Source organism: Pelodiscus sinensis, chromosome 1 (assembly GCF_052426305.1).
Source record: "Pelodiscus sinensis isolate ZL-2025 chromosome 1, ASM5242630v1, whole genome shotgun sequence".
Classification (NCBI taxonomy): Eukaryota; Metazoa; Chordata; order Testudines; family Trionychidae; genus Pelodiscus; species Pelodiscus sinensis.
This window is the reverse complement of record NC_143052.1, coordinates 29,902,649-29,925,007: the sequence shown is the minus strand read 5'-3', so window position 1 is coordinate 29,925,007 and position 22,359 is coordinate 29,902,649. Positions and strand designations below refer to the sequence as shown.

The 22,359-nt window shown below is 44.4% G+C and overlaps 1 protein-coding gene across 2 annotated transcripts in view; it reads right to left on the bottom strand.

The window, feature by feature from the left end:
• The window catches only part of SLC2A13 (solute carrier family 2 member 13), a 352,851-nt gene that overhangs the window by 97,975 nt on the left and 232,517 nt on the right, over positions 1-22,359 (bottom strand). For both annotated transcript variants that reach the window (XM_006120405.5, XM_075927418.2), the window contains exon 5: positions 226-389. In XM_006120405.5, the coding sequence (XP_006120467.1) occupies positions 226-389 (164 nt within the window). The remainder of the gene's footprint in view (positions 1-225; positions 390-22,359) is intronic.

Sequence of the window (22,359 nt, the reverse complement as noted above, 5' to 3'; positions counted from 1 at the left end):
AACAATGAGCAGTCCTGTGGCACCTTAGAAACTGACAGATATATCAGCTTTTGTGGGTAAAACAAACTTCATCAGGTGAGTTGTAGTGGAAGTAAAAATAAGAAGTCAGTAGTTTAGTTTGCTTTTCTTTAGAAGATTGTGCTGATCAAAGTAAAATTCAGAGCCTTATTTTCATTTTGCTAATTTCATTATGGATTTAACAATATTCCTCAAGTAATCTCTCACCTGTTAGGCTACCAAGCGTAAGTTTCCGGCGGCCCACTTTTTCAACAAGCCAGACTCCCACTAGTGTGAAAAGGAAGTTTGTAAATGCTGTCACTGCAGCCAGCCAGATTGCAAGACTGTCATCTTGGACTCCCGACATCTGCAAAATGGTTGCACTGTAATACCTGTAAAATGAACAAGAGTCAAAGGTAAGTTCCATCACTGGTTTGACCTTTGCTTAGATCACAGATTCTGTCATACAATTTATGACAAGGAGGGGCCATCTGATCATCTAATCTGACCTCCCATAAGATAGGCCCTAGAATTTCACCCAGTTACCCCTGCACTGAGCCCAGTAGCTTATGTGTGGCTAATGCATAGCTTCCAGAAAGCCAACTACCTCTTGATTTGAAATCCACTACTTCATGGATTGTTCCAATGGTTAATCACTCTCAGTGTTACAAAGTTAAACATGTTTTAGCTGAAGTGAAGTGGAAAATGGTCTTTAACCTCAAGGAGAGAACAAGCTGTTGAGAGATTTTTCAACCTTTAAAAGTGTTTTAAATAGAGCCACACAAATACATTCACTGCAGTTTCATGGTAAGTTTTTCAGCAGCAAAACCCACAAAATAAAAACTCCAGCTGCTTGCTCAATGACATGGAAAACAATGGATCACAATTCACAAGGGGGAAGAAAAGAACATCAATCATCTTAACTTGTAGGGCCACTGGGCCTTGATCAGAATCTTACTCTTGTGATAAGCAGTATTTTTGTGCAGGAAAAGTGAGGATAGTTATGTTGGTATCAAAAGAGGAAAAGTCAATGAAAAAATCAGGAGAAATAAACTGCAGCTCCATTTAACCAAACCTTCCCAATACAGGCAGTCCCTGGGTTACGTATAAGATAGGGACTGTAGGTTTGTTCTTAAGTTGAATCTGTATGTAAGTCGGAACTGGCATCCAGATTCAGCCACTGCTGAAACTGACCAGCGGCTGACTACAGGAAGCCTGAGGCAGAGTTGCTCTGCCCTGGGCTTCCTGGAATCAGCCGCTGATCAGTTTCAACAGGCTGAATCTGGATGCCAGTTCTTACATACAGATTCAACTTAAGAACCTCAGGCGTCCCCAAGTCAGCTGCTGCTGAAACTGATCAGCGGCTGATTCCAGGAAGCCCGGGGCAGAGCAACTCTGCCTCGGGCTTCCTGTAGTCAGCGCTGGTCAGTTTCAGCAGCGGCTGACTTGGGGACGCCTGGGGCAGAGCAGCTTGGGTGCTGCTGGGTTGCTCCAGTAGCGCCACTCCTCGGCGCTACTGGACCAACCCAGCAGCACCCAAGCTGCTCTGCCCCAGACATCCTGATTCAGCCGCTGCTGAAACTGACCAGCAGTGGCTGAATCAGGACACCTGGGGCAGAGCAGATGGGGTGCTGCCGGGTTGGTCCAGTAGCGCCCAGAGCAGCGCTATGGGACCAACCGGCAGCGCCCCAGCTGCTGTACCACAGGCGTCCGGAGCAAAGCCGCGGAGCACGGGGGCAGCGGGACAGCCCAGAAGCGCCGCGGCTGTCCTGCTGCCAGCGTGCTCCGCGGCTTTGCTTCCCGTCTCCCTGGTCTGCTGGTCTCCTCGGGGAGACCTATAACTCGGGGACTGCCTGTATACAAACTTCATTTAAGCTTTGCCTGTTTATCTTATTTATTTTACATGTCTCAAACACTTCAGGCAAAATTTTTACAGAAATCAACAAACAAAAGCTAATAATTGATTTTGGAGTATGTGTTTAAATTGCATTTTACAGAGGTAATTGCTGTTCTAATTTTCTTATGAGAGCGCACTGAGACTATGTCTATTCTGCCATTTTTTTTTTGGCAGAAGATATGAAAATTGCACTCTCATGTGCATATCTTCTGCCAATCCTTTTTGTAGAAGAGGTTTTGCCATTAAAAAGCCCCATGTGGAAGGGGCCATTTGTTGGAAAAAAAAGCCTTTTGTGCAAGATCCTGTAAACCTCATTTTTTGAGGAATAAGGGATCTTGCGCAAAATGGGAGGTTTTCTGACAAATGGCCCCATCTACATGGAGCTTTCTAGTGGCAAAACCTCTTCTGCAAAAAGGTTCAGCAGAAGAGATGCAAATGAGAGCACGATTTGCGTATCTTTTGCCAGAAAAAACCCGGCAGTGCAGACATAGCCTGGGTGTTTGGAGTTTGGCTCTTTTTCAATATTTAAATATCTGAAAGAGGAGTGCTAACCAAGAGTAAACAAGAACAGATAATGTAAAGGGACACACCCTTACCCTGGTGCAGAGGAGACTAATGAGCTCTTCTGGACCTGTATGGCATTAACAAGGAACACCTGAAAGGCCTGCTCTCCCTAGAGCTGCAGGCAGCTTAAAAAGGGAAAACCTGCCACAGGAAGATGGCTGCCTCACCAAAGGGACAGAACAGTCAAAAGGGGTGACAGCTGCAGGCAGGGGCAGATGACCGTTTTGCGGGGCCCCGGGCAGCATAATTCCGCGGGGCCCCCCCTTTGCCACGGCGCATGTGCAGTGACGCCATGCGCATGCGCAGCAGCACCAGGGCACATGCGCGGGGCTTTCTGAAGCGCGGGGCCCGGGGCGGCCGCCCTGCCCTATATCCACCCCTGGCTGCAGGCCTCACTGCCCCAAAACTGCACAGACCAGCTGCAAAACAGGACACTAAAAAGGGAGAGGCTGGAGACAGACCCTTATGAAATACAAAAAACAGGACTATGTAGCACTTTAAAGACTAACAAGATGGTTTATTAGGTGATGAGCTTTTGTTGGCCAGACCCACTTCCTCAGATCAAATAGTGGAAGTGGGTCTGGCCCACGAAAGCTCATCACCTAATAAACCATCTTGTTAGTCTTTAAAGTGCAACATAGTCCTGTTTTTTGTTTCAGGTACACCAGACTAACACGGCTACATTTCTATCCTCATGAAATACAACAGACTCACTGATAGATCAAGCCCGAAGAGCTGAACTGAGAAAGACTGCCTGAGAGACAGGTCACCTTTCCCTGTCTTTGCTTTCACTTGCATTTCCCTCTCTCATAAGTGAAAGAGAAAGAAAAGGACCTTTCTTTTGCCTGCTTGGTTTGCTTAATGTACCCTTCCCCATATGCCACTAACTAGGGGCGAGAACATTCGAAATACTGTAAAGTGGCATCTGATGAGCTCCTATCTTGCACAGATGAAATGAAAAAAATAAGAAATATTAAGTTTCACTGTTGTGAAAGAGCAAGAATGGCAATCCTACTGAATGCAGACACATCAAGACTAGAAGCAGGACAAATGTCTTTTGAGAGCAACATTAATGGCTCCTTTTCCTTTTGTCAGTCCCCGTAATACACGAGGTTCGAAGGGATGCCGGAAAGGATGAGACCACAACTGGGGGTTTCAAAAAGTACAAACTGATTTTATTTTGATGGCGCCAGACAATCATCAGAACAAAAATTAAACAGATTGCCAGACAACACAAAACAATTCCCTGAGGCTTTTCTAAATCACAATAATTCCCAATAACTGCCCAGGGGTTAGGAACAGTTGAATTAACACTGGTATTATCCATAGGGCTGACTATTTACACAACTTTATACAAGGAAACAGTAAAAAACCTAAACCACAACTATTTATAAACTAACTTAGTAACTTTTTAGCCACTGTCACTTGGCAAGCAATAAGGACAACTAAAAAATCAATTAGGATAGGGATGATGGCGGGGGAGGGGGGGTATACCAGTTCTGGAGACAGCAGGAACACAAGTACCGGTCACACGCTCATAAACTGTCTCCACTCGGGTCGACCAACTCGGAGTACGCTCAGTAAGACTCAAGAGCGGGGGGTGCAAGGCGTCTGGGTGATCAGGCCAGGCGTTCACTCAATGCGAATCCCCAGTGAGAGAGGGGCTGCCTGCCTGTTTTATTGCCTGTGAACTTATCACCCCATAGGTTGGTTTTTGCTGCAGTGGGTGGAGTAGCAGGCCTGAGCACCAGTCAGCCCACTGGCTGATCTGTTACTGCAATGGGTGGAGCGAGCAGGGGAAGATTATTAATTTACATGCCCTTATATGGAAAACACTCCACCTCACAGACAGAGCCCCCTATACCAGCCTCAGAGGTATTACAGGCTATGGCTCCCTGCGACGGGCAGCCATTTCTGATGTTCTGCCTCGGACACCTTTCAACTCCAGAAGTTCAGCATCAGGAACAAACTGTGATACTACTACTAGTGACAGCCAACATCCAGAATTTTTACACTAAACATTCATTTAGCAAATACAATTCAGGATAGGACTCGGGATTAATGATGACAGATGAATCCTAATCATATAGCATTTACAAACAGCACATTAGTTGAGGTCGCAGACATACTGCTAAGCAGCCACCAATTTTCTGCTAATTTTATCTTGCTTGGTTCATATATTTGCTTCTTGAGCACAGTATCTGTTTTGTTGTGTGAAGGCTCCGAAGTTGGTATTGCACACTAGCTAAAATGTCAACTAACAATATTTTCGTTCGTTCATGTACAGTGATGGGTCTACGTTTCTGATCCCTGTTATCTATTTTATTTTAATACTTGTTTGTATTAAAAAAAACTATTTTCTTTCAAAAAAGGGAAAATCCTTTACCATCCTGTAGAACCTTAAGAGATACCATTTCTTTTACAAAAAAAAGTCAACATTTGTTCACAAAACATCAGAATTAGACATGTCAACTAAAATGGGCACAATTAAAAAATAAGGGAGTTGTGCACATTTCTGCCCAAGTTTCATCAAATACATTTTGTATGCTTGTTCTGGTGAGCTGTTTAATATTTCAACAAAATAAGCATAGTTTGTTTTTCACACACTCCTCCATCTTTTGTTAAAATGCACTGAGTGAAAAATTGATTATTTGGTCATTCAGAAGCTCCTTCAAATATATAACAGCTCTTCGGGTTTTGACACAGCAACTGTCAAACCAAATGTCAAAGCTCACCTTTTATTTTTGGTCTCAATGTGGTTTGTAGTAAATGCCATCTCATTATTTTAGTGCCCCAGCCCTTTCAGCCTTTGAAATGTGGTTGTTCTGTTATTTTATGTATGAGACAGAAAAGAGTTTTTATTTACAGTAAACAACTTATGACTTAGCATTCAGTGAAGTTGTACCTTGCAACAGCATAGATTTTCTTTATAAATGAAATTATATCACGTTCACATGAAATTAAGATATGAAACATTTAGGTCTTTGGAATCCATATACTGACTACCCTTCCCCGCCTCTCAGTACAAGCATCTGGCTCTTGATTTTTATAGCCCTTTACTAGCCTCTCCTCACTTAACCACTCTTGTAACTTACTACTTCCTGCTCATCCCATTGTACTTTGCCTTCCTTATTCACTTGTCTAGTCTCCTACAACCATCTTCACATTTTCTTCTATGCAAAGGAAATAGGCCCCATGGATGAAATCCTGGCCATCTGAAATCTATGATAAAAATCACACTGACTTCAATGTGACCAGAATTTCTCACCATGAAGAAGCACATGAAAGCTTTTGTCCACAAAACATCACAATTAGACATGTCTCTTTTCTCCTTCAAGTCCATCTTTAAGATTAAATTCTATTATGATGGATATAAGAAATTGCCAGCTACTAATAGCTAGGTACAGATTCCGATACTTATTTTCTGTGTCTTTTATTACTAAACGAAAATAATCACCTTGGAAGAATGTCAGTGTGAACATTCATGACTTATGCAAACACATTCTCATGACCGTGTCCTTCATCCAGTCTGCACATTTCCTCCAAAGACTTGTTGCACCTCTTGTTTCATCTGCCATAACTAGGGTTTAATCGCATACTAGAACCATCAAAGTTCCAGAAGTTGGGTACAGAGTTGGATAAAAAGTTTCTATTTTGTCTTGTTTCTGTGGTGGGCAAATCATGGTGGTTTGTGTCTTGCAAAACCAAACCACAAGTCACCAAAGTTCAAGCATTGGTGTGTGGTAGCCTAATTAGTACAAATGTTCTGGATTTGACTTAGTTCTACTAAGGTCACAGTGACCAACATGCTAGCCACTAGCCACATCTGGCTATTTAGCCAGTTGAGTGTGGCTAGTTGACTTGAACAATGTGGCTATTTGGCTGGCTGAATGTTGCTAGTTCGCCACATTCAGAACAGGTTGGACACCATGGTATTTAGGCATGGCAACATAATGTTTTAAAAATCCCAGCTGAATAAGTATGTGCTAGAGTAGAGCTATTAGAAATAAGATTGACTGAATTTAGCCCTTGAGTTCATACTTCATTATTTCTCTATCGTTTACCTCTGCAGCTGTAATAGCTTTTTAAATGTAACAAGCAATAGGTGCTGGCAGCACATTTTAAATTCTTCTGGAGAGGGGGAATTAAGCCCACAAAGCCCAAGTCACGATATTGTGTCTTACAGACAACATTGAACTGCAACCGATAGTATAAAGGACATAAAAATCAATGCAGATGGGATTGATTGTAAAGTTTTTGTGGTTCTATAATGTTTTTAACAATTCTAAAGCAAACAACAAAGAACTGTCTTTGAAACACATGTAATATTGTTGGAAGCAAATGAATACAGAAGGAAAATCATGTGATTATGTAAAGTTATGCATTCATATACATATAATAGTATTTTATGTAAGACATTATTTTTGAAGATGTTCCTCCTGAACTTGAAGTAAGGTAGCCTCTAATACATCACAATCTACGAAGTCAAATGACACATGGCTAATACTATACACACTATTTTAAAGCAATCCTCATATAATGAAGTTTTTGCTACCCACACACAAATATATAATTAGAGAAAGATGAGCTTCTAATAAAACAATAAGTTTCATCTCGTCTACAGAGTTGATATTGTTCAAAATGGCATCCTGTTGTAAGAAAAGCAAGATCCTCATTTACAGCCAAGTCCCCACACAATAATTTGTGATGCATTAGACTTCCTTGCTTAGTCCATTTAACTAGTAAAAAACCCCAAACCCTAATGTATCTTTCAATAAAAAAAATGATGACAGCTGCCAGGTTCTCAGCTTTCAATTCTTTTTGCCCATGTCCTTTATAATGCCCCACTCCAAACTGTCCAACAGAAGAAATTCGTTCTTACAAACTATGGGTATGTCTACACTAGCCCCCTAGTTCAAACTAGGGAGGCTAATGTAGGCATTCGAAGTTGCAAATGAAGCCAGGGATTTAAATATCAGGCTTTATTTGCATCTTCCCATCCGGGCGCCATTTTTAAATCCCCTTAGTCCAAACTAACTGCCCGCGGCTACATGCGGCAGTCAAATGTTAACTCGAACTAAGTCCTTAGTTCGAGTTAACGTTTGATGTGTGTAGCCGTGGGCAGTTAGTTCGGACTAAGGGGGTTTAAAAATGGTGCCCGGATGGGAAGATGCAAATAAAGCCCGGGATATTTACATCTCGGGCTTCATTTGCAACTTCGAATGCCTACATTAGCCTCCCTAGTTCGAACTAGAGGGCTAGTGTAGACATACCCTATGTGTGTAATGAAGATAGCCTTTTTGGGGAAAAGAAAATAATTTCTAGTATTGGTAAGAAATAAGGGATAGCTGTCCTGAACCCAAGAGCACCTTCCTCAGCATTTTAAAATGTTCCTTGCTACAGTTTGGCTTAAAAAAATACTCAGTACCTAAACACTAAGGCTGTGTCTACACTGGCATGAATTTCCAGAAATGCTTAAAACGGAATACTATTCCGTTTTCAGTTTTTCCGGAAAAGGAGCATCTACATTGGCAGGCCGCTTTTCCGGAAAAGCCCTTTTTCCGGAAAAGTGTCTGTGGCCAAGGTAGATGCGCTTTTCCGGAAAAGAGCCCCGATCGCCATTTTCGCGATCGGGGCTTTTTTCCGGAAAAGACTACTGGGCTGTCTACACTGGCCCTTTTCTGGAACAGTGTTCCGGAATAAGGACTTATGCCCGAGCGGGAGCAGAATAGTTTTTCCGGAATAGCAGCTGATTTTGTACAGTAGAGCGTCGTTGCTTTTCCGGAAATTCAAGGGCCAGTGTAGACAGCTCTCAGCTTATTCCGGAAAAGTGGCTGATTTTCCGGAATAAGTGGCCCTGTGTAGACACAGCCCTCTAATATAAACTACACACTCATTTGTAATAAAACAGTCCATGCGTGGACAAGTGGATTAAGGGAGGGGAGTATTTTTTATAACTGTAGCTCCACTAATTGAGTTGACTGAGGCTGAGGAAATGTGATAGCTGTGATTCCAAGATCTCTTTCTTGAGTTGTAACACCTATTTTAGACCCTGTCATTTTTGTATGTATAGTTGGGATTATATTTTTCCTTGTGCAATATTTTGTATTTATCAACACTGAAACCACACCCCATGAGCAGCTGTAGCTCTGTTGGTGGGAGATGTTCTTCCCCTGACATAGCACTGTCCAGAACAGTGCTTTTGTAAGTGAAACTTATGTTAGACGGGATGTGTTTTTTCACACACACTGACAAGTTTTCCCAAATAGGAAAAGCCAAAGTCAGAGTGAAGGCAATAACTTGACTGACTGAATATCTTTCAATTAACTCCAATGGTCCATTATTGTCTTTGCCTGGGCTGGACAACAGATGGTTACTTGGAGCTGCTTTCATGTAAACACCTGGCTTGGGAGGTATCCCTTCCTGCTCTGAGGTGCATGTAAAATTACAACATGGCCATCAAGTCTGAAACATTACAAGCTTTCCCCTAAAAGATCTTAATATGCAAGAATACAGTATTCAAATCAGTTGGTTTAATTGTTCATTTTGGAGATTTAAACATTCTGTTCTCTCCTTGGGGTATCTGGACTCTGATTGTCAGATGCTCTTTTTACTGATTGAAGCAAGAGCCAAACTACATTCATTAACAATTTTCTAATACGTTTCATGTTTCCCTATTTTCCCAACTGTCAAATCCACATGTAAATGAGGGTATATAATAGGACCTCATAATTATCTTTAGTGGACTTTCAATATAGACATTTATTCAGAAAAATGCAAGACAAAGAGTTTTATTATATGAGCATGCCATTTTTTGTACGGAACATCAGGCAGCTTTTAATTGTGGCCAACCTAAACACACACACACACACACACACACACACTCTCTCTCTCTCTCTCTCTCCCTCCCTCCCTCCCTCCCTCCAGCAAACTGCATTACGAAGTAAATGGCTATACAGTTCAGGCCAGGAACTTACCTTTCTTCTAAGCTATGAGCCTCTGCCTACCAGGAATCCTGGTAGTACCACACCTGCATTAGAGTCCAGTGAAGATTTTTATGTAAAACATGAAATGTCTTTGTTTACCACATTAGACTGAAACAGTTTCAATTATGCTGTATTTACTAATCTTTGTATCTAACAACACAGGTATGTATGCCTTCGGCTCTAGCCACTGATAAAAGTGCACAAGGACAAAGAGAGGAAACAGAATGGGAAACTGCTGCAGGGGTTACTGAGCAGAAGTAATAGTCTACTAGTGACAGCAGAGAGAAGCAAGGAGCTGTGCCTGAAGGTGTGGAAATAATGGGAATAAAAGCTGGGAAGGGAGATGTTAGTAATAGTTAGGAACTCAAGAGGTGCACCACCCCCCTAAACTCCTGCCCAAATGTTAATTGCTAAATGGGATGGCCCTCCTTTCCCCTCTAGGTGGTCCTCCCTGCTTCCCTCTCCCTGCAGGCACCAGTTGCTGATGGTCAAAAGAGCCAAGCAGATGCTGCAGTTGTGTATGCTGCTTGAGGAACAGCGTGGGACCTGGGGAAAGGAGTCAAACATGGGGGTAAGTGACTACAGAGCTAGCAGCCTGTATTTATGGGAACAAAGGGTTGCTGCACAATGGCAATGCAGCAGCTCTTTGGACACATGACCCCAATGTCCAAATAAAGTGGCGTGTTGGGATAAAGGAGTTAATCTTTCTACCTACTATATCCCATTGGTATCTGAGGCAACTTCAGTGTCCACTTAGAAAAGACTAAACAGTGGATATAGCATTAGACTGGTGATTAGGAAACCTAAATTGTTATTCCAGCTCTGCTGCTGACCACTTGTGATCTTTGTCTAACCTTGATTAGCCTCTCTTGGCCCATGTGTCTGCCTTATATCTTATTTAATATTGTTATGTACAACTGGGCCCTTATATTGATGGGGAACTCTAGGCACTACCGTAACACATGTAAGGAAAAAGAACTACAGCTCAGCTATTGTGTGGTAACTGAACACAGGTTTGCTTTCTAATGGGGTTACTAAATCTGTCTTTACCAAGAAAAGGTTCTCTGATCCTGAACTTCCATTAGTTCAAATGATGAAGATAGAAAAAGGAAGGTCACTGAAATGACAGCTGCTTTCATATTCCCTTTTTACATGAGTATGTGTAATAAACCTGGACACACAACCTATACAATTACTTTTCATGATTTTGACTGAGCACCAGTTTAGAGATTACAGCATTAGTTTATCTAATAGGTTTGCAGCAGCCTCCAAATCTTCTACAAAAATACAGTTTGCCTTTTGATGTTTCACTGCAAAGTGAATCAATGCTTCAGTTCCTTGTTTGTTTCCATTATTATCAGAAGGTGCTGTAAACCAGCTAGGCATCGTATAAACTCTATTCTCTCCATTAAATATTTAAATCTTTCTTTCTGTATAGGGTGAATATTTTCTATTTATCATAACTACTTCAAGCACCGTAAAATTATAGTTCTTATTTGGATTAGTCTTTTGGATGACAGTGGTAGCATGGAAACTGTATGATACTCACTGAAAGAGGAGAAAACAAATTTTCTATGCTCTCCATTTAATCAACAGAACTTCAGATGAGGCCAACATCCATTAAACTGACTAAATGCACCTGAACAACTAAATTAATCCTCTGGATTTCCACCTAAGTGAGAATCATGGGTAACCAGGCTAACACCCAGGTATATTAGTTCAATCTGATCTTGTCAAACTTCCTCCCACTCCAGCAGTGCATTCCTTATATGCGTCTTTATTGTGTTTGCCTCTTATCATGCTCCCTCATTTCCAGACTATTATTCACATACTCTCTCCGGAAATCACATTATCTGATTGCTTTCCTCTTGAGCATTTACATCTCTCTCCAATTCAAATTCTAAAACATACCTTGCAACTTCCATTTCTACCGTTATTATTTTGTTGCATCTTTTCAGCTCCCAAAAGCCCCCTCTTATCCCCTCCCCAACTTTAAGAAGTACCATATATTTGTGACTTAGCCCCATATATCAGACTCTGTACTGGACCTGTAAAAACAGGAAAGCAATTGAATATCATGAATACTAGGAAACATATTTGCAGATTTTTATGCATATTTTCATGATTTTTAAATGTGTCAAACAGGTACAATACTTGTTGCACCAGAGAATATGAAATCAATGTATCCACAGAGACACTTTCTTGGTGAATATGATTTAATGGCTCATCTAAAACATAATTTGTCATATTTTATTATTCAACATGACTGAGTAAATCCCAGACAGTCATTTCATTGAAGCAAAAGAGAACATTTTGTTATCTCCATTGTGTCCCAAAAGACGCTTAATATTTGCCTGTACCAATGATTACTAAGCAGCTTTGTGTATGCCTATGGTATCCCTTGTGGTAGAAGTGAGACAAATCTGAACGGTAACAATATCTAGGGGCTTTTTTATTTCATCCATTGGACTAAAAAAGAATCCTGTAGTTCTCTGGCTTTCTAGCTCCCTAACTAAATGAATACAGGGCAGATCTACTGGTAGATCTTGGAACCTCTGACTGGTGGTCTTGACAGATTTGGCCAAGAGGCTTTCAAATGCCGGCACATCAGTTGCCCCTCCCCCCACTGTTGTGCACCTCCTGCCCTTTGCCTTCGGACTGTCCCTCCCCCCTAAGCTTGCTGTGCAGGTCAGGGCAGTGGAAAGGGGGGGGGCACAACAGGTCTTGGGATGGAAGGAGTTTTCTGGCTGCTTCTGAGAGTGGTGCAGGGTCAGGGCGGGGGTGAGCCCCTTAACCCCACTGCACCACCACCCAGGAGCCACCTGTGCTAAGCAGTGACCAGCTGGAGCCTGAATCCTGAACCCCTGCCTCAGTCATAAACCCCTCCTACACCCCCAGTCTGTGCCCCTGGCTCAGCTCAGAGCCCCTCTCACACTCCAAAGCCCTTAACCCAGACCAGAGCCTGGCACCTCAACCCTCTGCCCCTGCCTGATGAAAGTGAGGAAGGATGGGGGAGGGAGGGAGAACTGAGTGAGCAGGAGTGGGGCCTTGGAGAAAGGGCACAAAGGAAGTGGGGCCAGAGTATTTGGGTTTGAGGTAGATCCTGGATTGCACTTCAATTAAAAAAAAGTGATCTTGTGCTTAAAAAGGTTGGAGATCACTGATATAGAGACTACAAGATATTCTCACACCCATCTGAAGAATAGCACGTAATACCAAGTATCCTGAACTAAAAATGCATTCTGATTGCAGCAAGTGGTGAATGACTCCAGAGAATACACGTTCCATTTCAGACAATTTAACACAAAGTTAAACACTTTAGGGCCACTGCAATTTATGGACTTCAGGGGCTCCATGTGGACGCAAGAGCCCTCCCCTGTACAAAAAACTGCAGAATCAGGGCTTAAGGCAATACACAATGAAATGTCCTTGTCTATATTTATATTTTGGAAGCCATGGAGGACATATCATACCTCAACATGAGCTAAAGTTTACTGTAGCATCCCAAAGGCTACACAACTGTTCTCACCAGGTTACATGGACTCTGTATGTGGGTTCTGTACTATAAGGGGAACTCAAGGGTAGGTACATTAGAACATTCCACTACTCCCCACTCCGACGCAGAGAATGGGCTTCTGTGAATTCTTGGTTATTGCCTGTGACCAGACCTTGACTTTTACTAAAAATAGCCATGACATTATTTTAACTTTAATGATCTATATCTAGGATATACTGTAGGAGCAGAAAAAAATGAATGCAAAGTCATTTGTAAAAATTTTAATGATCACCACTTAACTTTGTTAAGAAAATATGGGGGCAGAGAAACGCATTACTGATTGGACCTCGCTGGTGCAGCACCCTTGTGACCTGACTGGTCCCGTACAAGGGGATTTGCAGGACCAGGGAAGGTCCCTCCCCTTGTGGCCATGATGCCACCATACTAGGGCTCCAGTCTGCTCCCCCTCCCGCTGCCTCAGCCCCCACCCCCCCAGGACTCTCACCAGCCGCCCTACTGCCGGGGCCAGAGCACCATGGCCAGAGCTGCGCAACTGGGAACAGAGCTCTGTGGCCCAGGCCAGAACTGCCTGGCTGCTGCTGGGGTTGAGACTGGGGCTGGAGTTCCCCAGCTGCTGGAGCCAGAATGTGGCTTCCATGGCTTCCACTGGGGTCAGAGCTCCCTGCCAAGGCTGGAGCTCCACAGTTGCTGCCAGTCTAAACCTCCCCGGCCTCTGGGGCTAGGGAGCTCTGCTGGGGCCAGAACTCCCTTCCATGCCATTCCTCCCACCCGCCCCCGCTCAGTCCTCCCCTACACTCTAGGCTTCTGGCTGAGTCGCTGGTGCCCCTTACAGTGCTCCTGCCCGGCCACCAGACCTCCCTCTTCCTGGGCTCTGTAGTCCAGGAACATCTGTGGTCCATGCCAGACCAGAGTCCCAGTTAAGGGAGATACAACCTGTAGCACGCATAGAAACAATGGCCTTATCTGTGCTATGAGATAAGGTTGAATTTATTAAGGTTGATTTTTTAGCACCCAATTTTGATGTCCCCACTGTGCCCAAGAATTGGACATAGTTTGCAGTAGCATATCTCCAGCAGGATGGTTACTGTCGACTTTAAAAGCAATGCATTGTAGGTAGCTATTTCACAGTTCTTGTCACCCCTTTGCCTTCTAGATTATGCTCCCAGTGCACGCTGGGTGGTTCTTGGTTCATGTAATCAGTGTCCCATAATACACTCGTTTCCTCTATCCCCTGCCTGCTTGAAAGCAATGGCGTACAGCAGTTTCATGCCCTTTTCCCCGATTATCCTTGCAGATGCCATAACAGGGTAAGCATGAAACCCATCATGGAACCCATTCAGCTGCTAGGTATTATTGCAATCATATTAACCATGGTGCACCTTATGCTGGAGTATATCTAGAGCGTATCCAGGGTCCGTCAGAATAAGGAAGAATCTGAGGAGGCCTTGTATATACTGTTCTGCCACGCACTTGAGTTGAGCAACTGGCAAATGCCACTGGGATTCGTTCCTCTTGATACAGCAGAATGCTGGTTCTGGTGCCCAAACACCAGACAAGCACAGACTAGCAGGACTGAATAGTGATGCGGCTATGGGATGATAGCAGTGGCTGCAAAACTTTCGCATATGGCCACTTTCATGGAAGTTTGCAAATTGCTTTGCCCCACCCTGAAGCACAAGAATACCAGAATGAGAGCCACTCTGACGGTGGAGGGGTAAGTGGCAATAGCCCTGTGGAAATTTGCAAGGTCACACAACTTGGTCAGTTGGGAATGAATTTGGAGTGGGAAAATCTACAGTAGGGGCTGCTGTGATCCAAGAAGCCAAGGCAATTAATACCTTTTATCTATGGAGGGTAGTGATTCTGGGAAATGTGCAGGACATAGAGGAGGGCTTTGCCGCAATGGGGTTCCCTAACTGCTGTGGGTCGATAGAATGCACATCCCTATCTTGGCACCCAACCTCCTTGCCAAAGAGTATATAAACCACAAGGGATACTTCTTGATGGTGCTGCAGGCACTGGTGGATTAAAAGGGTCATTTTACTGACATCAATGTGGGATGGTCGAGGAAGGTGCTTGATGTGCACATCTTTAGGAACAGGATCCTGCCTGTTCAGAAAGCTGAAAGATAAAACTTTCTTCCCAGACTTAAAAGTTAACATTGGAGTTCTTGAAATGCCAATAGTGATCTTTGGAGACCCAGCCAAGCTTTTCTCCTGTGGCTCATGAAGTCGTACACAGGCATCCGGCACTGTAGAAAGGAGCAGTTCAACTACAGGCTGAGCAAGTACAGAATGGTTGTAGAATATGCTTTCGAGCATTGACAGGGAAGGTTTTGCAGTCTACTGACTAGGGTTAGACCTCAGTGAAAGCAACATTCCCAATGTTGTGGTAGCTTGCAGTGTGTTCCATAATATTTGAGAAGGTAAGGAGAAAGTTATATGGTGGGACAGGAGAAGGGGCACAGCACCTAGCCAACAATTATGAGCAGCCAGACACCAAAGCAATAAGGAGAGCACAGCAAGGAGCACTGCAAATGACAGAGGGCTTTGAAAAATAGCTTTATGGCTAGACAGTGATATGAGAGTAATAAATGTTGCTCTTAATGAGAGGCCCCTGCATTAAGTATGCTTGCTTGTAAACCCTGTAACTCCCCTCTCCTTTAACACAAGCAATAAAGAAATAATGAGTTTTTATTTAGGCAACACAGGAGGGATAGAAAATGCATTTAAGGAGGGAGCTTCAGGGTGGAGTGGAGGGTAATCACAGGTGTGCAAAGGACTGTCTCTTGCTTTGGGATACATCCCTGGGGGTTGAATGTCAGGCTGCTCTGGACTTTCCTCCTTCTCCTCCGTGTCCTAGGGCTCCTGGAAGAGGAGGGTATGGAACTGAGTGAGGGTATGTCTACACTACAAAGTTAATTCAAACTAACAGACGTTAGTTCGAATTAACTTTAATAGGCGCTACACATACAAACCGCTAGTTCGAACTTAATTCAAACTAGCGGAGCGCTTAATTCGAACTAGGTAAACCTCATTTTACGAGGACTAACGCCTAGTTCGAATTAAGTAGTTCGAATTAAGGGCTGTGTAGCCACTTGATTCAAACTAGTGGGAGGCTAGCCCTCCCCAGCTTTCCCTGGTGGCCACTCTGGGCACCACCAGGGAAACTCTTCTGCACCCCTCCCGGCCCCGGAGCCCTTAAAGGGGCATGGTCTGGCTACGGTGCCTGTGCCAGGTGCAAGCCTGCCAGCACCCAGCCAGCAGACCCTGCACCTCACACGGCACGAGCCAGCCACCCGCTGCCACCCAGCCCTCCCCCTCTTCCCGGGACCAGGCTGGCGGCTCCCAGGAGCCTGCCTGGGGCCGCAAGAGGCGGGCACCCGCCTGGTCTAGTGCGGAGATCGTGGACCTCATCCACGACGTCCGCACTAGGCACAGGAAAGTGGCCGTCTAGGGCAGGATAGCTGCCAGCCTGGCCACCCAGGAGCAGGTTTGCATGAAAATCAAGGTGGTCCAGTGAGACCCCTGAGCCATGAGCTTAGAACATAAGAACATAACAATGGCCGTACTGCGTCAGACCAAAGGTCCATCTAGCCCAGTAGCCTGTATGCCGACAGCGGCCAACACTAGGGACCGTGGAGGGGATGGACCGAAAACAATGACCAAGCCATTTGTCTCGTGCCATCCATCTCCAGCCTTCCACAAACAGAGGCCAGGGACACCATTTCTACCCCCTGGCTAATACCACTCCATGGACCCAACCTCCATGAATTTATCTAACTTCTCTTTAAACTCTGTTCTAGTTGTAGCCTTCACAGACTCCTGCAGCAAGGAGTTCCACAGGTTGACTATTTGCTTTGTGAAGAAGAACTTTCTGTTATTAGTTTGAAGCCTGCTACCCATTCATTTCATTTGGTGTCCTCTAGTCCTTCTATTATGGGAACTAATGAAGAACTTTTCTTTATGCACCCTCTCCACACCACTCATGCTTTTATAGTCCTCTATCATATCCCCCCTCAGTCTCCTCTTTTCTAAGCTGAAAAGTCCCAGTCTCTTTAGCCTCTCTTCATATGGGACCTGTTCCAAACCCCTGATCATTTTAGTTGCCCTTTTCTGAACCTTTTCCGAGGCCAAAATATCTTTTCTGGGGTGAGGAGATCATATCTGTACACAGTACTGATGATATGGCGTACCATAGTTTGATACTTCCCCTCCTTCTTCTTCCCCTGGCTTCCCCCTTGCAGCTCCCTCCTCCCAGGTTTCCTCCTCCCATCTCCCACCCTCTCTCTTCCCCTCTTCCACCTCCTTTTCCCAGTCTCCCTGAGTTTTGTTCAATAAAGAGAGTTTCTATTTTTGAACACGTGTCCTTTATTCTGTACATCAGGAAGGGGGGCTAGAGAGGGGTAAGCAGAAGGAGGTGAGAGAGGAATGGGGTACGAGCCACCGATGGAGAGGACTGGGGTGGCTCTGTGGGCTCCTCAGGGTGGAAGCTCGGCTTCAGCCCCCTGATTGACCCCCCCCCCCCCCCCCCCGGATGGCAAGTGCAGCCGAGCTGATGCAAGTGCAGCCGAGCTGATGGCAAGTGCAGCCTGCGGCAAGTGCAGCCGAGCTGATGGCCGAGCATTGTGATGTGCCGAGTGTGGGCATTCAGGGCACTCCAAGCCAGGACTGCTTTGCTTTCCCTCATCAAGTTAGACAAGCGAGCGGGGAACCCTGAGAACTGTCTGTCTGGGGTGGGGGTCGGGTCCCTTTAAGCACAGCCCTCGGCTAGCCTGAGACAGCAGCTCCACGCTCTAAGTCCTAATCTGATGCCCTGCCGGCACTGCTTCCGGCCAGCCTTAACCTCGGTTCAGGGTCCACTCAATGTGGACATGCTAGTTCGAATTAGCAAAATGCTAATTCGAACTAGTTTTTAGGTCTAGATGCACTAGTTCGAATTAGCTTAGTTTGAATTAACTAATTCGAATTAAGTTAGTTTGATTTAGTGCTGTAGTGTAGACATATCCTGAGAAGGGAATGTGGGTCCATAATAGCTGGAGGAGGGAAGGGGGATGGATGGGCTGTATATGTATGTAGCTGTCCTGGAAGGCTGCCATGCGGTTCATCACATCCGCCGTGACCATTAAGATTATCTGCTGGTTCTTGACTTCCAGTTCTCGGCATGCTCACCTGTCCTCACGCACTGCTTGCATCTCCTGCAGCAGAACATTCCTCCACTCACTCCATCGCTCCCTGTCCCAGTTGGAGGATTGCAATTGCTTCTTGAACATATCATCCCTAGTATGTTTCCACCTGTGGATTTGTGCTAGCCGGACAGCTGGTGGAACTCAGGGAGTGTGCAGCAAGCACGCTGCTGAATCTGCTGAAATTAAAAGTGAAGTGCAGACTTTACAGAAGATACATAGTTGAGCACAAAACCTAATCTCTTATCATAAAAAGAAGGTCTGTCTAAAGGCAACAGGGATGTGTTAAATACAAGGCCACAGTTATGCTTATAAGTACCCATTATGCAGCAGATACACTACAGAGATCTTTGGGATGCAGCTGGACTCGGTTTGGTGGCAGGCATGGCAAAGGACAGGCATGTGTGGGTGGGGAAGGGGGGAGTTCTGGACACGGCAATAAGGGAACGCATGGCAGGGGCTCACACGGTGCCCGTGTGTTCGGCATCCCCCGTTTGCTGGGAGAGTGTAACTTTTTCTGCCCGCAGGAGCATGCTGGTAGAAGAGAGAGGGGTGTGGGCATGGTGCCAGGGCAGGGGCTCAAGCCATGCTTCATTGGGGATGAGAAAAGGCAGGTTTATTACAGAGGTAACAGCCAGTAGCTTCCCCTGCTTCATCTAGGTTTCCATGCTCAAAAACAATCTTCTCCAAGTCACACAGAGTGATGAGGAGCGGATGCTGACTGAATGTAGCCAGAAACATGGACCTTGTGCTGCAATGATGCCAGACTACTTACTGCTTGTTTGGCGTGGAAAGGAGTCCAACCTCAGAAACCTTGTGAGAAGGATTAAAGCATTCCTCTCAGAGCTCTATGGAGATATGCAGGGAGGATCTCCATCTCCATCTCCAGACACATTAATAAGCTGTTCCAGGGAGCTGCCGCTGTGACAACAGAGTGGCTGCTACATATCACACCCAATTGCCTTAACCCTTTGTAGCAGGATAAAAAAAAGTGAACTCACCAGAATTGCCCTCCCCAACATAAGGACCCAGAGAGGGGTCTGTCTCCAAAGTTATAAAAAGGGCCTGGTTGTTGGTGAGGTTGGTTGCTCCTGTCACTTGCTGTCCATTCTCCTCTTCCTCATCCACACTGCTGCCAAAGGAGTGTCTTGGGAGGAATTAATAGATTGGTAGGGAAGCTGGTTGGCTCCTTCCTATAAGATCACATGCAGCTGCTCACAGATGCAGCATGTTTGCAGTGATGATCCAGACCGTCCGTTTGCCTCCTTTGTCTTCTGATACGACTGCCTCAGCTCCTTTATTTTCATTTGGCACTGCTGGGTGTCCTTGACATAACTTTCTCCTCCATGCCCTTTGCGATCTGGGCATAGATATTTGCATTTCTTTTGCTGGTTCATAGTTCTGTGAGAACAGATTCCTCTCCCCACACGGCATTGAGGCCCAAGATCTGCTGCTGTTTGTTTGTGACCCTGGGCATTCACGGTCAGGTATGCTGATCAGGCGTGCTGCTTGCTCTGAGGCCTGCTTGCTATGCTGGCCACACAGGAAATTAAATTCAAATTTTCCCAGGGCTTTTCCTGTGCACCTGGAGAGCAGCAGAATTAAAAGTCCTGGCCAGGGTGGTCAGAGCGAGCCACTGTGGGACACCTTCTGGAGGCCAAGAACGTCAACTTTCACAGCACTATGTCTACATTACCATAAAGTTGACCGTGCAAGATCAAATATAGCATTACTCCCTGTAAAAAGCAGGAGTACTGAAATTGTCTTTAAGGGTCCTTAAAGTCTACAGAACAGGCTTGGTGATGTGGACTAATTGTTTAGAAAATCAACCTAATGTGGCTAAGTTATACCTAAACTCTGCGTCTACACTGGCATGATTTTGCACAAATACTTTTAACGGAAGCGTCTATACTGGCATGTGCCTTGCGCAAGAGATGTGCTTTTGCGCAAAAGCATCCGTGCCAGTGTAGCTGCTCTCTTGCGCAAGAAAGCTCCGATGGCCATTTTAGCCATCAGGCTTTCTTGCGCAAGAAATTGATGTTACCTGTCTACACTGGCCTCTTCCGCAAGAACATTTGCACAAGAGGACTTATCCCCGAGTGGGAGCATCAGAGTATTTGCGCAAGCAGCACTGATTTTGTACATTACAACATTAGTGTTCTTGTGCAAATACTCGCAGCCAGTGTAGACAGGCGCCTGCTTTTGCGCAAAATCTTGCCAATGTAGACACAGCCTCAGTGTAGACCAGGCCAATGTCACTATTTAGCAAATCTTGAAATAGGATATATGCCTTAAAATGTTTAAGACTCTGTAGCCAGACACGAACCCCATCTTGGTTTCCGCCCCCCCCCCCCGCCAGAGAGCAAGAGAAAGGCAGTCAGCCTTTGATGCCCTGGGAACGCAGGTGTGCTGCCTGTCCCTGACTCTACCATAAACAGAAACCAGACAGTAAATGGGCTAGCTGACGACCCGGGGCCTCCCGCCGTCCTGATGGCTAGTACCAGTAATTGACACACCTGCACTGTCCCAGGAGAGGAATCTTCGCCCATCACATACCAGAGGTGCCCATTGTCTGCATTTTCCCAGGTGTGAATTATGCTTTGCACCCTTCGTGGGAAACTTGGCATTCAAAGCATTTTTTCCTAATTGGCCACTTGAGCCCAGGAAGAAGCCTACATGACCCAAGGGGTATAAAAAGGGGTTCAGTAGCCCACCCCATTTGAGCTCCAATCATCTACACCTGCTGGCAGGTATTGATTGTCTCCTGAGGTCTGTGGGACGCCCAACCTCGCCCTACTTCTTCCCGAGGGATTGAGAGAAAGACGCTGGCCACGCCAAGTCTGGAACACAGGGGTGAGAATATATACCTGCTATGTGTCTATTTTGCATGCATTTAATGAGAGCTCAGAGAACCAAAAGGGTTTCATGGTACCTGTAAGTGACTTATTAGTGTAATTTCTGTCCTGTCCTTTGTAGTGGCTGTGTTATCTGTAACACAGCAGTAGCATTTAACAACTAAGTTTACCCTGTAACAATAAAATAGTAACTGTTTAAGCTTTAACCTGACTCCTTCAGTTGCTGTAACAGAACCAAGCACAATTTAAAAGAACTTCAGCCGGTCAAAAGGGACTCACTGCCCTGACCGTCGGCTGACAGACTCCCATTAATCCTTGAAGTACTTCAATTTCCCCAATTTAAAGGTACATAATTATATACCTCTGATATTTTAACCTTTGTTGCAAATAACACCCATTGTTAAACTAAAAGATCAGAGAAATACTCAAATTTCAATATGTTTAATGTGTCTACTGGAAAGCTCTTTGGATATTGTAAGCTCAATCATTTTCTCCTGTTTGTGTGGGTCTTTCACACAGCAAAAAGAAAGAAAAAGATCATTTGAAAAAAAAAAGATGGGAAAATGTAACTGTGAAAAAAACAGCAGCGGGGGACTTAGAATCAAGTGTAGTATCATAAGGTATTTTTAACTCTTTACAAACAGGTTTCAAGTTGATGAAGTCCCATAATATTTAGCCAAAGGTTCCTAAAATTAAACCAATTAAAGAAACGACTTTAGCAAAAGCAAGAAATAGAAGAGCATTTTTTTAAGACCAAGCAGCAGCATTTGGAATTAAATGCAAGCAATGGAGGCCAACACAATCATGACAAAAGGAAAGATGACCTTTTCAGATTATAAGTAGATGGGGTTGACTAATTATTACTGACTGACATGAGTCTTAGCATGATGCATAAAAGCAAATCTCCTTTTTTAATTCTTCTCTTCTATAGATTAGTCCATTTTTATAATTCACACTTAATAATGTAATACCTTGTTCTTATAGAGTGGTTTCCATCAATCAATCTCCAAGTGCTTTACAAAGAGATTACTATCATTATCCTTGTTTTAGCTTTATAAGGACTACCAACCAGCCTGAAGAGACCCATTTCACATTTTATTAGTTCCCATTTTAAATACTCATCTTAAGACTTTATATTGCCACTTATTATTGTAGTAGCTGAGTTATCTAAATAAAAATATTTCTTTAAAAAATTAGGATATCTTTGCCTTTTTAATAGAAACATGTCAAATATACAATAGTTTAGTTAGCAGAATAGTTATAGTAAATAAGGATGTGAACACAGTTATCTTAAAATTAGCTGTTTCAGTGGAAACAATATATGACAATCATGGTTTTCTTATCCTCCTATTCCCCCA